The sequence below is a fragment of the Macrotis lagotis genome, chromosome 3, assembly GCF_037893015.1.
Source record: "Macrotis lagotis isolate mMagLag1 chromosome 3, bilby.v1.9.chrom.fasta, whole genome shotgun sequence".
NCBI classification, from domain to species: Eukaryota; Metazoa; Chordata; class Mammalia; order Peramelemorphia; family Peramelidae; genus Macrotis; species Macrotis lagotis.
In genome coordinates, this window is record NC_133660.1 from 177,004,461 (window position 1) to 177,021,502 (window position 17,042).

Below are 17,042 nucleotides of genomic sequence, written 5' to 3' on the forward strand. Positions count from 1 at the left end.
TTATAGCATTGCATTTATCATCCTAATTATAACCTCTTACCTGGACTACCTGCATTAATTTCCAAATCAGTCCCCCCAGTTCATTTCTCCTCTCTCTAAGTCACCCGCTATATGACTACCTAAGGATATTCCTAAACCACAGGGGTGGCCACATCACTCCCCTTCTTAAAAAGTCCCAATGGTTCCCTAATACCACTTGAAAAGAATATATATTCTTGTTTGACTTATAAAGCCCTTCACAAGACTTCCTACTCAGTAACTTCTTTCACAACTTTCTATGGTCCAGTCAAATTGATCTTTTTATTTTTCTCATACATGAGATTCTGTTTCTCATCTCCATGCCTTAATAGGCCTTTCCTCACCCCTGACTATGATCCCCCTACAATTCCACGTTTTGAAACCTTTAGCTTCCTTCAGAGCTCAACTCAAGGATCACTAACCTGTTGAATCCTTCCTGATTCCCCTAGTACCAGTACCTCCCAAATTTGTATTTACAGCAATGTATATGTATTGTTTCCCCCAATGGAATATATCCTCCTTGACTAGGAGGGAGGGAAGAAAGGGACTTTATTTAGTGCCTCCCATGTACCAAAATTTACAAAATATGTCTCATTTGATAGCAGAGACTGTTTCATTTTTGTCTTTATAATCTTTGGTCCTAGAACTGCACCTAAAATATTGTAAGGATTTACTAACAGGGTGTTCTTTGAAAGAGGAAGAATAAGGAACACAAATAAAGATATTTCAAAAAATAAAAGTTTTCACATTCCTAAGGTGTGAGGTAAATTGAGAGCATTCCCCACAGCTATTTAGTAGTGAAGAAGAGCTATTGGAAAGCTCCACTAAACAGAACTATCCCTCCTAAGTAGTCAGGAGTTGATTTAAGCTGCATCTGCATGACCAGTTGATAATGATGTTGTAGAGACTGATTCAATTTTAGGTCCAAATTGTACAACATGACCTTTGATATTCTTTACAACTCTTTAGATTCTCTTTAGCTCAAGGGAGGGAGGAGGGGATTACAACAAAAGATCATCTGTTTGTTGAGATACCATTTACCAATACAGCATCTAGGGTGTCAGAAATCAATCCTTATTCATGCAGATAATAATTTCTTGGCCAGCTGGGGTTAATCAGAAAGAAAAATAGCAAAATAATTATATGGAATAGTTCTGCTTTTGCTTATACTCAACTCTTTCAGTTTCTACTTTACTAAGTATATTAATTAATGTGAGCTATCCTTCATTGACAGGGTAAAAATAGGTTGAATATAGCTGAATTCAGAGAAGTCAAAAGATAGTAGGCTGCTATTTTTTGTGCTAACTAAACAATAGTAAACCAAAGAGGTGCCAGTTGGCATTGAATATCTGAACAAATAATATTTTATGAATGTTATGGAATACATATGGAATACAAAAAACAATAAATATGTGAAAATCTGAGAAGGCTCACCCATGCTGATATAGAATGAAGAAAGCAGAACTCATAAAGCAATATAAATAATGACTAAAATTTGAAGAAAAGTAATGCTAAAAGCATTAGAATTCAGATTAGTGGGATGAATTAACTTGAAAGAACTGATGATAAAATATTCCTCTCCAGACAAAATAGATGATAAGAGGGTAAGATTTTACCTACTTATTTCCCTTTGTTACAAGGAAGATTCTGTGTTTGTGTGTGTGTGTGTGTGTGTGTGTGTGTGTGTCTGTGTCTGTGTGTGTCTGTGTGTGTCTGTGTGTGTGTGTTTGTAGAGGAGAAGTTTGGGAAGTGACAGTGATGTTAAAAAAAATCAACCAACCATGGAAGGAATTTTTAAAAAGTTATTTGAAAGTCATGAGCTAGCTTCAAGCATGCATTTTTAATGCCAAAGGTTGAATGGAATTATTTCCCCTTTGGATAGCAAGCTGACTGTTATTTCTGATCTTTGTCTATAGAGTTTATTTTTCTTCTCTCTACACAGGAAATTAGTATCTCATGTTGCCTAAGTAAAATATTCAAATTTTTGACCTAGGATGCAAATAAATTTCCTTCCTTGGTTTGTGTTTTTTTTTTCTTGTAGTCCCCTTAAAAATGTTTACCTTGTAATGCCCAATCCTTTGACCTAGAATTTTAAGACTCTGTTCCTACTTGGCCCATGCTCAGCTGCCCCACCCCGTCTGACTGCTTAAAAACACAAACTAAAAGAGACAGTAAAACTGAAGTTCAAGAATTCAATGTGCATCATTTATCATGCAGCAAAAGATCAGTAGATGGCTCCCTCTCCCCCGAGGGCCAAGATTTCATCATAACTCAGTAGATTTTTTGTTCTGGAGCAAACTGGTCTAGTTTTCTCACATGCACCTGCTACTTCTGTTGAGACAGTTGCACTTAAGGGTAAGAATCTTTCATTTTACTTATTTTTTTTCTTAATTCTTCACTTATCCACAAAATCCCAGTAAGATCTTTGGATAAATTCCATGGGTGCTGTGAAATTGGATGGGGGGAAAAATCCACTTTTATTTTCAATAACCTCTAAATGCAATTGAGTATGAAGGTAGACAAACCACAGTCACTGTAGTTTGTATTAAACTTCTCCAGAATGACAGGGATCCATGGCACAAAAATAGATTAAGAAATCCTGACATGGAATAAAGATATTGAACTGCTCAGGTCTTTCCAAACTTCATAACATTGGTTCTATTCCAAAAGTGAATCTTCAAATAAGATTTTCTTATTTATTAATTTTTCTCATATTGATCCAAGAGAAGTAAATGAGATTATTGCACTGAGGGTTTTTCTTTAAAAGAATTCTAGATTGATGTGGACTTGAATAAGAAACTAATTATATCTTAATTAAATAGAAATTTAAATTAAATAAATTAAATCTTAAATTAGACAAATTATACTGTATTGTTTTATTATTGTTGTATTAAGTTGTGATCAATTTTATTAGTATCCTTTCTTTCTTATTTTTTCAAAACCTATCAATATCTGTTTAATGCCATTTTTTTTTTGCAGTTTGGAGCTTATCACTTGCCATTTGACCCAAATAAGATAATATCTTTGTTCTCTTCTTTTTAAAAAGAGAGGAAAGCTTGATATTTTTTAAATGCTGACTCTGATCAGGTACAACTAAATGCTAAACCAATTATAATGAGAAATTAACTACAGTGCTATGAAAGATTGCAAATATGTAACCAGGGATAGACATATGGTTCTTAAGTACTCAAACTGAATTATTTATGTGAAGTTTATTTACCACCTATGTTTTATTTTTATTTTTATTTATTTATTTTCTTTCACACAAGATTTCATCTTACAGGAAATTCCCAACAAGGAATCTACTCCCAACACTGAGAATTCCTCTGTAGGTCATTGAGATGTGAAGTGCAAGGTGTTACAGTCTCTGTAATTTATAAGATTGCTGTTTCTATGGTATCTTCTATTAGAAAAAAACCATAATGCTCTCTATATCATATACTTTGATACTCAGAATAAGGATCTTTTATAATAAAGCAATGAAACTATTTCTGCCTAACAGAAAAAAAATTCAAAACAAGCTATAAAGACAGATAGCTTACAAAGGCTTTAAAGCATATAAGTGCCACTAAAATATTATTGTTTTTAATATCCAAAAGGCAGAAGAAACTCAGATGAATGAATCATGATGTCTGGACTAAAAACAAAAACAAAACCCTTACAATTTAACTTTCACTCCTTTTTCACAGCTACTACTCAAGTCTAAAACATTATCTGATATTCCAGTTGAAGAATCTTTTGCAAATAATAGGCAACTAATAAATATTTGCTAAATGGCATTGGATAGGATTAAACCATAATTTCAACTCTTTGTCTTCTGCCTTTCTAAAATCGTTTCTGCACACTTCTGCTGAATTAAATCTTTCTAACATACTTTTTTTAATTGTACTTGCTCCTTTCCTCAAAGTTCAGAGTACAAACATTCAAAAAACTGCCCTTACAGAAATTGAGACTGCTATTATATCTTAGACTCTAAAAATATGGATGTAGACTGACTTGGATACTGCTGGGATGTGCTTGCTAAATCCGAAGAATGGGCACCTGAAACCCAAATCATCAGAAGAATTGCTAAGGTTTCTAACTAATAAAATGCCACTATCTGGTTGGTGTTTTCTATTCCCATTTAGTGCATTTTCTTTTAATTTGAGTTTTCTGCATTTGCACAGCTTTCCTCACCCCCCACTCCTCCAGCCCCAAGTCTAGAATTTACTCTACCTCTACTCTATCTTGTATATTCACTAGTTTCCTCAAGACTCGGGTCAGTGATCTTTAATTTATCTCTAATCCACTCCAATTCAACAGTTTTTTTCTCTTCTCCCTAGTTGTTAGTGCCCTCTCTCTTCAAACTAATGTGTTTACTTCTCTGTGTTTATATTGCATGATCCTTATCAAATTCAAAACTTTTCCCCCTTTGAAACCCCAAATACCTAGCACAATGTTTGCACATAGATATTTAATAAATGTTTGGATTGAACTGACTGATGGTTCAGGCATGAAGAGCCAGAACTATGCTGGTAGCTGATTTGAGTGTGACAAGTGTGAGGTCATCCCTAAGACATTTACAGAAACTGAACTGGGAAGAATCTAGTGACATCTAGAAGGGGAAAGGTAAAAAGGGGTAAATTTTGCCTTCTTAGAAATTACTTAAATTCTCATTTAAGCTCTCAGGTGAGTGTGAATGATTTTTCTCTAAAAACATTTTTATTGTCCATGGCTGGACCAGTTCAACCTCTCAGAGGAATGGAGAAATGGAAAAATATTTGAACGATATAAGGCAAGGATTATTCTTTCCAGCCTCAACCCATTATTTCAGGAGTCTATGATACTCATTTGCATTTTTCTTTGGTTATTGATCCTTTGTGCTTGTTAGATTTTATTATTTTATTATTTATTATTTTATTATTCTTAAACTCTGCCCCTCCCCCACCTTATTAATCCAAGCCACTTAAGTCTCTCATTCAGTAGAATTAGAGCATGAAAATTCAGGAGCCAAATACCTCTCATTTCCCACTATCAGAAAACTGATGGAATAAAACAGCCCTTTTTTTAAAAAAAAAAAAAGGTTTTTTGCAAGGTAATGGGGTTAAGTGGCTTGCCCAAGGCCACACAGCTAGGTAATTACTAAGTATCTGAGGCTGAAATTGAACTCAGGTACTCCTGACTCCAGGGCCAGTGCTCTCTATCCATTGTACCACCTAACTACCCCCTACAACAGCTCTTCCAGTTGGAATGAATATGACTTTATTTTTTCTCTTTTCCTTTATGTTTTGGGAACTTCTAGGTGGAGCAGTTAAGTTAATGTCCCTTTGTTATAAATTGGACTTTTCTTGATAATGATGAATCCCCTTTACAATGCATTGTTGATTAAAATAAAATTTTTAAATGTAGTGAAGAATAAAAACTGAGGACCTAGACTGAACTGAGAATAGTCTTTGAGGAAGTCACAGAAGGGAAATTCCAAACTTTTAGCCGTAAAAAGTGAAGTCACATTTCTTCGTAGCAAATTTTTGTGTCTTTTGCCAATAGTTTTACTCTATCTTTGTAATAGATGTGTTAACCATGCATCATCTGCTCTAAACAGTGTACTTATCTTTGCAGTTTCTTATTTAAATACCTTTGAAAACCATTCTTATGTCCCTTTCCCTTATTTTTTCAGCCTCATCTCATTATTTTAGGAGTCTGTGATACTCATTTGCATTTTTCTTTGGTTACTGATTCTTTGTGCTTGATAGATCTTTTTATTATTCTTAAACTCCCCCCTTCCCCCACCTTGTTAATCCAAGTTCAGGGGAGAGCTGACTAGGAAGCCATTTCAGTCTCCTTCAGTTATCTTTCTCCTTTTCTGAGATCAGAGGAGCATTAATTTTGAATTTGAAAAGTAGTTTAGTCCAAGCCCCTCAATTCTCTGGCCTTAGAAATTGCTAACATCTATACTTCCATCTGGGCCCTTTAACTTGATTTAATTTTTGATTTGGAATCAAGACATTGGGACTCAGAGAATTTAACTGACTTGTATAAGATTCTTCCTTTCTTTTTAAGTTGTGTTTTTAGGGAATGTGTCTAACTACGTCCAACATTCACCTCTCTGACTATCAGAGCTCCATGATGAATATGTTTTCTGGGGTACCTTCACCAACCAGTTGCTCTACTACTATCACTCAATAAGATCTCCTTTGAAGTTCATATAATCTGATGATTCTGATCCTTGTCCCCACTATCCATTGACCTTTACTTTCTTCAATGACTTTGACAACTGGTCTATAATCTTTTCTCCCCAATCTTGTTACCATTATCCTTGACAACTTTCCACTGAAGACTTCTCTCACCCTGATTGCTCAGTTCCTAGAGACTTTCACCTGCCCTCCTTCAGCTAAAACCCCACTTTCTACAAGAAGTCTTTCAATCTTTGTTAATGCTAGTGCCTTCCCTCTGTTATCTCAGATTTAGCTTGTCTATATATTGCTTATACATGTTTGTTTGCATGTCATCTCCTCCATTAGACTATGAGCTCTTTGAGATTAGGGAGTATCTTTCACCTTTCTTTATATCCCCATAGCTTGGATTATCTTTTGTCTTTCTCCATATCCCCAGTGCTCATTATGATGCCTATATACTAGCTGCTCAATAAATATTTATTGACCAACTGAATGACTCCTCAGTTCCTAGAACCTTTATGTCTACTTTAATAGTCATTCACTAAAATGGTCAAATGTACAAGATCTTGAATTCTGAATCCTGAAATATTCCTGGTCATCTTTTTTTTGTAATGCAAATGGGGTTAAGTGGCTTGCCCAAGGCCATACAGCTAGGTAATTATTAAGTGTCTGAGACCGGATTTGAACCCAGGTACTCCTGACTCCAAGGCTGGTGCTTTATCCACTACGCCACTACGCCGCCCTGCCACCCCATTTTTTTAACTTCTTCCTTTGCTACCAACTTTCCTGAACCTCTCTTTAACTTTCTCATTATCTCCATTGACTTTTTGACCATTCTGGCCTTGATAATTCCCAACCCTAGATTTAACCTTACTATCTGTCATCTCTGCTACTGTCCCTGAACAGTAGAGCAGTGAGTACCAGAGGAAGTAACAACCTCTTGCTCACTTGATCCATGACAATTGTACCCTGTCTTGCACCTACACAATGGTGCAGTTGATTCACTGAATGATTTCAGTATAACCCACATCACTTCATGACAATATTTTCATTCATCTTTTATTTTTTACTTATCAGATTTTTCTACAGAGATTATCTCCAATTTTTTTTCTTCTGCCTCAAACTCCATCTCTAACTCCCTGTACTCTCAGCAAATCTTGTCTCCAATTTTACCAAGAATATTAAAATCATCCAATGGTAGCTCTTTCATTTCTTTTTCTTCTCACCTTAAAATCTCCAACTTTTCTTTGACATTAGAAGTTTGGGCTCTGGCTGGCTTAGAGTGAATGTAAATATCAATTGTTTTCATTTGAACAGAAACCCGGATGTTATTCCCCTCTCAGATTTCTTTTTTTTTTTTTTTGGATTATGTAAAAGAGGCCATTCTTTGCTTCATTGAATAAGTGCTGCCTCAGTCAAACTGAGACTTGATAATGTTTTAAAAGGCCATTGTCTCCAAGGTCATCTCCAGTCACCCTGATCCATATCTGACCACTGGACCCAGATGATTCTGGAAGAGAAAATAAGGCTGGAAACTTAGCACAGCCTCTTCACACAAACCAATTCACTTGTGTGTCATGGCATCATCTCTCTGATGTCATGGTAATGGGCTCCCTAATGGTCCTCTTCTAGAATGAAGGACAACAACAGAGAATGTAAAAGTTTGCTAAAATCAATACTTTCACCTGGGTCCTCCAACACGATTTAATGTTGAACTTGGGATCAGGAAGATCTGTATTATAGCACCAACTTTGTGACTACAGACAAGTCACTCAACCAACCTTTAATTATGTCAATGAACACTTATTTTTTTTTTTTTTTGCAAGGCAAATGGGGTTAAGCGGCTTGCTCAAGGCCACACAGCCAGGTAATTATTAAGTGTCTGAGACCAGATTTGAACCCAGGTACTCCTGACTCCAAGGCCGGTGATTTATCCACTGCACCACCTAGCCACCCCTCAGTGAACACTTATTAAACATTTATTGTATATCAGACAATGTGCTAAGTGCTCTGTGGGTCCTGTCTTCTGTGATCCTTCAGCATTTTCTTCCATTTGAGAAGAAGCTGCCATCTATGCCAACCAACCTCACAGGCAATATCCCTCATGCCTGGAATGCTCTGCTTCCTGGTCTCCATCCAGGGCTTATTTCACAACTCGCCTCAAACACTACCTTCTGCAAGAGTCCTTCTCTAGCTGTATGGCCTTGGGCAAGCCACTTAACTCCATTTGCCTTGCAAAAATCTAAAAAAAAGAAAAGAGTGCTTCTCTATCTCTACTCATCCTCTGTTCCCAAATCCCTAGACTTATGAATCTTCTTCTCTAAGATTACTGCCCTTCTACTCTGTGTGTATCTTCTGTGCTCTTATTTATTTCCATGTCTCCAAGTTATACATGTATAACTTTTATCAGATTATTCACTATCAAGGAGGGAGAAATATGTAGAACTCAAAATCTTACCAAAAACCTAATGTTAAAAACTATTTTTGCATGTAGTTGTAATGATAAATAAATAAATTTGAATTATTTACATTAGTATGGAAAGTTAGATCTATTCTTGACATCAATGAGAATTAATCAGTTCAAATAGTCAGATAAAGTTACAATTGGTTTTTCCAGGTTTTGATTCATCTTCGTATGTGATTTGAGAGAAACAGTGATAGCCATCAGAAGAAAATAATGGGGATCATCAGAAACATTTACTTACTGTATGGTATTCATCTATCAGTGCTATGTGGAGTTCTGATATTGCCTGAAGCAAGTGAATTAACTACCAACTGTTCTCAAGACTATCTTAAAAAGATTCTCATGGATATGTCACCAAAGACTACCACAATGAATCTATCCCATAACTTCACATGTCAGCCTCAGAACTTGGACCTCAGTCCTTACTCTGAACTTAAAGTTTTAATTCTCTCTCATAACAGAATCCAACACCTGGATATGAGCATCTTCCAATACAACAAGGAGTTAGAATACTTAGACTTATCTTACAATAGCCTGAAGAATATTTCTTGTTATTCCCTTCTGGCCCTTAAACATTTAGATCTTTCTTTTAACGACTTCAAGAACATTCCCATCTGTCAGGAGTTTGGCAGCATGCCACAATTGGAATTTTTAGGATTGAGTGGAACACATATACAAAAACCAGATTTGCAGAAAGTGACTCATTGGCACCTAAGCACTATCTTCTTAGGCTTAAAACAACTTTTGTACTACGAAGAAAGCAGCTTACCCCTCTTAAACACTGACAGACTTCACATAGTTTTACCAGAGAATGCTGAGTTTAGATTTATTTTGCGTGATGCAATCCAAACTTCGAAAATCTTGGAAATGACAAATATTAATATGGATCAATTTATAAGCCATGGACATCAGAAGAATCCTCTTTTAGAGAGTCTAAAGTGTTCTAAAACTTCTCATCTGTTACTCAATAATGTATATGGACCCTGGCAGGAGTTTGTCCAAACACTGCAATTTGTTTGGCACTCATCAGTTCAACAGTTACAAATACAAAATTTTACCATTGGTGCCCAAAGTAAATTTCAACACGTATCATTTAACTACTCTAATACCTCAATGAAAGCCCTAAAGGTGGAGCATGTGACTGTAGAGATATATTCCTTTCCACAGGATAAAATCTACTTGTTTTTTACCAGCATGAACATTGAAAACTTGACGATCTCATGGGCGGGGATGCCACATATAATTTTTCCTTATTCTACCAAATTTCAGCACTTGAATTTTGCCAACAATGCCTTAACAGATCAGTTTGTGAGAACTCTTCAGTTGCCATGTTTGACAACATTGATTTTGCAAAAGAATAAATTAGAAACACTTTCCAAAGTGAGTTTCTTTGCGAACAAAACATCTTTAGTTCACTTAGATCTAAGCCAGAATCTATTGGAATATGATATTAAAGAATACTGCAACTGGCCAGAGACCCTCACTTCCCTGAATTTGTCATCAAATAAACTTATTGACTCTGTTTTCAAATGCATACCAAAGAACATTCAAATACTTGATCTGCATAACAATGACATTAGAACCATTCCCAGAGAAATTGTAGAACTGACAGCTTTACGGGACCTAAATATTGCATCCAATTCTCTAACTGATCTTCCTTGGTGTGGTAATTTCCAAAGGCTTTCTGTGCTGAATATTGAAATGAATTCCATTATTAGCCCATCTCTTGATTTCTTCCAGACTTGTCAGGAAGTACAGTCATTGAAAGCAGGAGACAATCCATTCAGATGTACCTGTGACTTAAGAAACTTCATCAGCCTAGGGAAAAAATCCCAGGGCTTAATGATTGGATGGCCAAATGCATATACCTGTGAATATCCTCTAAAAGTCAAGGGAATTCCATTAGAGAATGTTGATTTGCCAGAATTATCCTGTAATACACCTCTTTTGATTGCTGTCATTCTGATAGTCGGATTAATTTGGACAGTTGTCATAGCAGTTCTCTGCATCCATCTTGATTTGCTCTGGTATCTTAGGATGATAGTTCAGTGGACACAGACCCAGCACAGAGTTAGGAATGTGCCCCTAAAAGAACTCCAAAGAACAATCCAATTTCATGCTTTTATTTCATACAGTGAAGGGGATTCCCTCTGGGTAAAGAATGAGCTGATACCAAACCTAGAGAAAGATGATACATCCATACTGATTTGTCTCCATGAGAGACACTTCATTCCTGGCAAGAGCATTGTTGAAAATATCATAAACTGCATTGAGAAAAGCTACAAATCTATCTTTGTTTTGTCCCCTAATTTTGTTCAAAGTGAATGGTGCCATTATGAGCTTTACTTTGCTCATCACAAATTATTTCATGAAGGTTCTAATAATTTGATTCTCATATTACTAGAACCAATTCCCCAGTACAGCATTCCTATGAGATATCATAAACTAAAAGCTCTCATGTCCCAAAGAACCTATTTGGAATGGCCCAAGGAGAAGAGCAAACATGGACTTTTCTGGGCTAACCTAAGGGCTGCTATTCACATTAATTTATCAGATTTTGGAAAGATGAACACATCACAGAAAATTTTAGAGCTATAGAATTACAAGCATCTTCATTAATGATAAATACTTGACATTGTTTTATTTTTGTGTATTCCATTCAATAAACATTAAATATTCAGTGAACTATCATGTACTCGGCACCAAGTGCTATGACATACCTAAAGGGAGTTTATGAATTTCTCACATGATGGTACAGACAGCTACTGGGGATAGCTGAAGCAGGCTGAGCTCTTGAGCTTCTTAACTGCATGTGGTCTTGCTGATTACTGCATTAAGCATTGTAACTGGAGTTGAGGAGTGTGGGAGAGCAAATGACAGTAGGTAGATAAAAGAAGAAGTCAAAACTCCCCAAGTTTGATCAGAATTGGGGGCTGTCTGCTGAGTGGTTGCCAGAGGCCACTCAGCTTCCAGCTTGGGAGATATAGGAGCCCCAGTCTTTGAAATAATAGGAAGAAGAAGGAAAAAGAAGAAGAAGAAGAAAGAAGGAGGAGGAGGAGGAAGAAGAAGAAGAAATTTAATTGCTGAATAAAACATGAAGCAATTAGATGATAAGTATGAAACTATATAGTCTGGACTCTGGCTTCTATTGCAATAGTACCATAGAGGAAGAACAGGAAGGGACCTCAAAAAGCCATCCAGTTAAATCCCTTCATTTTTAAGGTGAGAGAACTGAGGCTCAGAGAGATTAAATCCAAATACTCATCAAATAGAAGAATTGCTTTACATGAAAGTAGTGAAAGAAAGTATCATGAAGGTGATGGGAGTTCAATAGCATCCCTGAAGAATAAGCAAACAGGACTTCAGTCTATTAGATTGTGAGCTGCTATCTGAAATAAATAAGGAAGGAAACTTAATATATAATATAAGGAGACTAGAGAAATTCTACAAGTCACACTTTCCTGAATAAGCATGGTTCATTTTGTTAATAAATCTTGTTGTAGTTACTGTTTTGTCCTTTGTTCTCAAAGAAAACCATGACAATAGATAGGAGATGCCATGACATGAATGTGAATTGGATTTGAGTGAGGGGGTGCTGTGCAAAGTCACCAGGCTCACTTTCTCCTCTAGAGCCATTTAGGTCCAGTGGTCAGATATGAATCAGGATGACTGGAGATAGAGTGTAAGGCAATCAAGGTTAAGTGGCTTGCCCACGGTCACATAGCTAGGAAGAGTCAAATGTCTGAGGTCAAATTTGAACTCAGGTCCCCCTGACTCCAGGGCTGGTTCTTTATCCATTGTACCATTTTGCTGCCTCAAAAAATCAATTCATATGTCAATACAGCTGGAATCTGCTAACTCATTGGAATCTGCTGTATCATCTAAATCCAATGATCCTTTATTGAATTTATTTAAATTTTTAGGACACATTCCTTAGGATTTCGGAGGTTCCCTTTAAAGTAGCTAACTTACATTTAGTACCCTTAAGATACTAAAAATAACTTTTACAACCTAAAAAGGATGTTACCAAGTTCTTGAATTCTGAGATTTGATCATCATTAGCCATGACCTATTAACAAAGTTCTGGACTCCCACTGACCAGGATCAATCTTAATGTCGCAATCACAACACATCCCTTGGTCCTTACCCAAGGCAACTCTGGGAGCATTTTAATTTATCTCATGTCTAGCTTGCACCAAGGAATATTTAGTTTCCTTGAAAACAATTGAGGTAACAAAGGTACTAACAAAAAAAGATTTATGAAAAACTAAGGCAGAGTTGAGGAGGGAATAATGCTGCAGGCTTGGAAGCCAGTCTATATAAAGGCAGAGACAGGAGATAGAATATTGTGTCCTTAAACAGAAGTTCTCAGGTGTCGGAGGACAGAGATTCAAATCATGCCTCTTATATTTGTTCTCTGTGATTGTAGATGAATCAATTAATAGGTGAGTCTTCTCATCTATAAAATGATATGACTGGGCAACATAGATGTCTGTGGATTCTCTTTGGCTTTAGTTCATAATCCTATCAGAAATAAAGAATAGAAGAGGCATTAATATCCTGATCCAGTTTGTAAAAGAACACTCTTTCAAGGTCAGTCTTGCTTCTTTTGACTGCCCAAAGGGTCATTCATACTCTGCAGAATGAATTCATAATACTGATGGGTGAAATTTCAGGACCATGAGAGGAATTGAAGACCTTACTGAAGGGCAGTATTGGAGAGACTCTCTCCTATTTCTCTCTGGAGCCTTGGCTTGCTCCTTTATTCCAACAGCTGCATACCCATTTTTCCATTGTTTTCTTCAGCTGGAAGTCCTATACCCATTCAATATCCTCTTCCTCATTGTTATCATCAACAAACATTTATTAAACACCTACTATACACTAAGCATTGTGCTAAGGGCTATGGCTAAAAAGAAAGGCAAAAACAATCCCTACTTTCAAGGTAAGCAAACTATGTACACAGAGACAAGTTAGATACAATATAAAGGGGAGATAATCTCAGATGGAAGTGGGTGAGGGGATTGAGGGAAACCTCTAGAAGAGAATGAGAGTCTTGAAGGAAGCCAAAAAACAAAACAAAACAGGAGACTGGATGGAGACCATTCCAAGCAAAAGGAGGGAGAGGCAGCCAAAAATAAGTCACAGAATTGGAAGTAGAGGGTCATGTGGGAGTAAAGCCAAAAGGTCAGAGTTGCCAGTAGAGTTAGATAAAGGGAGATAAAGTGTAATAAGACTGGAAAGGTGAAAAAGCCTAAGGGTATGAAGGGTTTTAACAGCATCCTCAGAACGTCACAGCTTCCATAGCCTCTGTCTTGGCTTAGGAGTTTTTAGTGTTTGGCCATTGACTATTGACATCACCTTTCCTCTCACTGGCATAAACTTGAACTCACACCTCCCTTGTATCTGCTCTCCTGTAATTCCCAGCTTTTTATTTCCATGGACTCTAAGGGCTTCCTATGCTTGGGAGTGCTCTAGGGCTGCATACCCAAGGATCTTTTGGCATGAATTCTTGCTATGCCTGCCAACTTTGCATTGATTTAATGAAATTTGATCACAGCCTTATTCAATATTTATCTTTCTAGATTAAAGAGGTTTTTTTGTCCATTTCCTTTTCCTGTCATTCTCACTTTAATTTTACTCTTTGATCCTTGCCTAGATTGTGTGTGTGTGTGTGTGTGTGTGTGTGTGTGTGTGTGTGTGTGTGTGTGGTTTTTTTGGTTTGTTTTTTTTCAGGTTCAGTATCTAGAACTGCAGGCTCATTCCAAGCATCATCAGGACAATTCCTTGCTATGTTTGCCTGATAGTTTATATTCTTCAAGGTGCTCTCATATACATAATCATATTTGATCTTTACAATTGTTCTATGATCAGGGTCAATATTATTTCCACTTTATAATGTGTTTTGTAGAATATTTGACTCTGGCCCTACTCTCTCATGCCCAGGTTAATAGTATTCTACTTTGTTCTAGAATAATATCTTTTCTCCACTTATCCTTGTACTATATGAACAATTCACTAAAGATCCATAACTTCTGGAAAGCCAGGATATAGCTTGGTATAATCCACTTGTTGGAGATCATCTCCGGGTGGGCAATCAGCACCTGGACCCAGAAGCTCATGATTTTTTTCCAATTGTTATTTTATTCTATTTTTCCAATTATATGTTATGAAAGTTTTTCAACATTTATCCACATGCATATTTATAAGTTACATAATCTTCTTCCACCCTCCCTTCTCACCCTTCTCTCCTCAGTGGTGAACTTCTGAATGAACAAGGTTGCTACCAAGGTTAGAAATATCCACCTCAGGATCACCATTTGGTCACTGGTGGTCAAAGAAAGAAACACAATGCAGAAAATAGAACCAGACACTTGAAGTCTGTTGTCAGGTTCACTAGATAAGCATAAGCTCTTACTGACTCACACAAGCAGCCATCATAGCTTTTAGTGGAGGTGAGAATAGGAAAGAAGAATATCCCCCCCGCACACACACACATACACACAAATAGGAAGAATAAGAAAAAGAGAGTGTTGGCATCCCAATCACATTTTCTGAAAAGAAAAAAATTGGAAGCTGTTTCTTATTTTAAGCCAACTGAGTGGGCTACTCTTCCTGCTCAGTAACCAATCATCTCTGACAGCCCAACCCAACTACCATCATAGGGATAAAGGGAACAACCAGGATTCCTGCATCGTTCCAAAGTGCAAATGTAAATTCATGGGACTAGGAAAGGATTGTTGGATCATCACTTCAGCACTAAACCAGAGTTCATGAGATGGCATCCATAGGTCTATCCCTATGTACACATAGAGTGTCTGCTGAGACACAAAAAGCTAAGATGACTTAATCTTATACAAAAAGTATTAATGGTACAAGAATCAGAGTAACTGATCTTTCATCAAAAACTCACCTTGCAACTTTAAGGTGCAAAAATACTGGTCACCCTTAAATTTCCTAATCAAATAGTATGATATTGGTAGAGATTGGTAGAGGTGTAAATTATTAAACATTTATTTTATAATTTATTTTACAATAATAAACTGATTAGAAAAAATAAACTTCTTAGAATACAAGGTTATCCATTGTTTGCTACTGTCCATATAACCTACTTTTCAGAACAATAAACTATGCAACCCAGAGAAATAGTCAGGAGTTTACTATCATCTCTGACTTTTCATCTCTTTTTTAAAATTGTTTTCTCTAGGAACTGTAGGTTTTGAAAAAATAGGAAATATAATTGTAGTTGAACAAAGAAAGGAAAGGGGGGGGGAGGAAAAGATGGGAATGATGGCAGATGCCTAGGTTCCCTGCCACCCAGGTTGGTGAAACTTTTGAACATACGAATACTGGAGGGGTTGTGGGTTAAGCCAGTTGGGTGTCCACAGTAAGTTTGGAATTGATATGGTGAGTCCATGGGAGCAGGCAGCCACTAAGTAATCTAAGAAGAGGGAAACTGGTCCAAGAGGAAACAGAGCAAACCAAAACTGATCATCCCACAATATTGTTATTACTTTATACACAGTACATTTCATTTTGCATAGCTCATGTAAGTCTTTCCAGGTTTTTCTGAGAGCATCCTTTTTGTACATCCCCTCCACACTTGTCATTTACCTTTTCTGTACTATTAGCCAATATAGTACCTTATAATTGTTTTATATTGCATTTTTCAGATCTAGAGTAAGTTAGAACCTTGATTCACTTTCAAAGCAAGATGTTTTAATTTTTGTCATCCAAACTGATCTTATTTCAATGGCAAAACTGTTTGGTGACAGGTCCCTGATCAGGCAACTATTAGAAAAGAAGAAAAGGGGCTGGTAAAAAGAAAAGAAAAGAGCAACTGAACTGGAAGAACAAAATAAAAGGGGGGAAAGATATTTACTTTACTAGATCTTAATAAAATTTAAAACTGCATATGTCATGTTTATTCCAGAGGAAGAAGTTAAGTATTTGGGGAATGTATCAGCTTTATCAATTTTAAGTTAAGTCAGAGAATAACTCAGGTTTTGGGAATAAGAACATTCAGAAGAACAGAGGATTTAAAGCTAGAAGAGACCTAGAAATCATCTAGTCTGTACACTTCATTTTATAGATAAGGAAATTGAGGCCAAGAGATGGGAAGTGACTTGTTAAGGTTACAAGTAAAACATTTAGACTTTTAACACACATGCCAAAACTTCCAGTTCTTAAGTCTAGCACTATTCTATATTTCTTTCTTCCTTTTTTCTATCTTTCTTCCTTCCTTTTTTCTTTCTTGCTTTCTTCTTTCCTTCTCTTTCTTTCTCTCTATTTCTTTCTTCTTTCTTTCTTCCTTCCTTCCTTTCTCTGTTCTCTGTTCTCTCTCTCTCTCTCTCTCTCTCTCTCTCTCTCTCTCTCTCTCTCTCTCTTTTCTTTTCTCTTTCTTT

At 36.5% G+C, this 17,042-nt stretch overlaps 1 protein-coding gene across 1 annotated transcript; it reads left to right on the forward strand.

Moving 5' to 3' along the window:
- The first annotated feature begins 1,927 nt into the window (after window positions 1–1,927).
- On the forward strand, window positions 1,928–16,502 carry TLR10 (toll like receptor 10). The gene is made up of 2 exons (XM_074229637.1): window positions 1,928–2,373; window positions 8,791–16,502. The coding sequence occupies exon 2, from the start codon at window positions 8,851–8,853 to the stop codon at window positions 11,233–11,235; it is 2,385 nt and encodes a 794-aa protein (XP_074085738.1). The 5' UTR covers window positions 1,928–2,373; window positions 8,791–8,850; the 3' UTR covers window positions 11,236–16,502.
- The last annotated feature ends 540 nt before the right edge of the window (window positions 16,503–17,042 follow it).

What these genes read in the sequence shown, in the direction of transcription:
- TLR10 (XM_074229637.1), top strand. Translation starts at nt 8,851, where the DNA reads ATGGGGATCATCAGAAACATTTACTTACTGTATGGTATTCATCTATCA.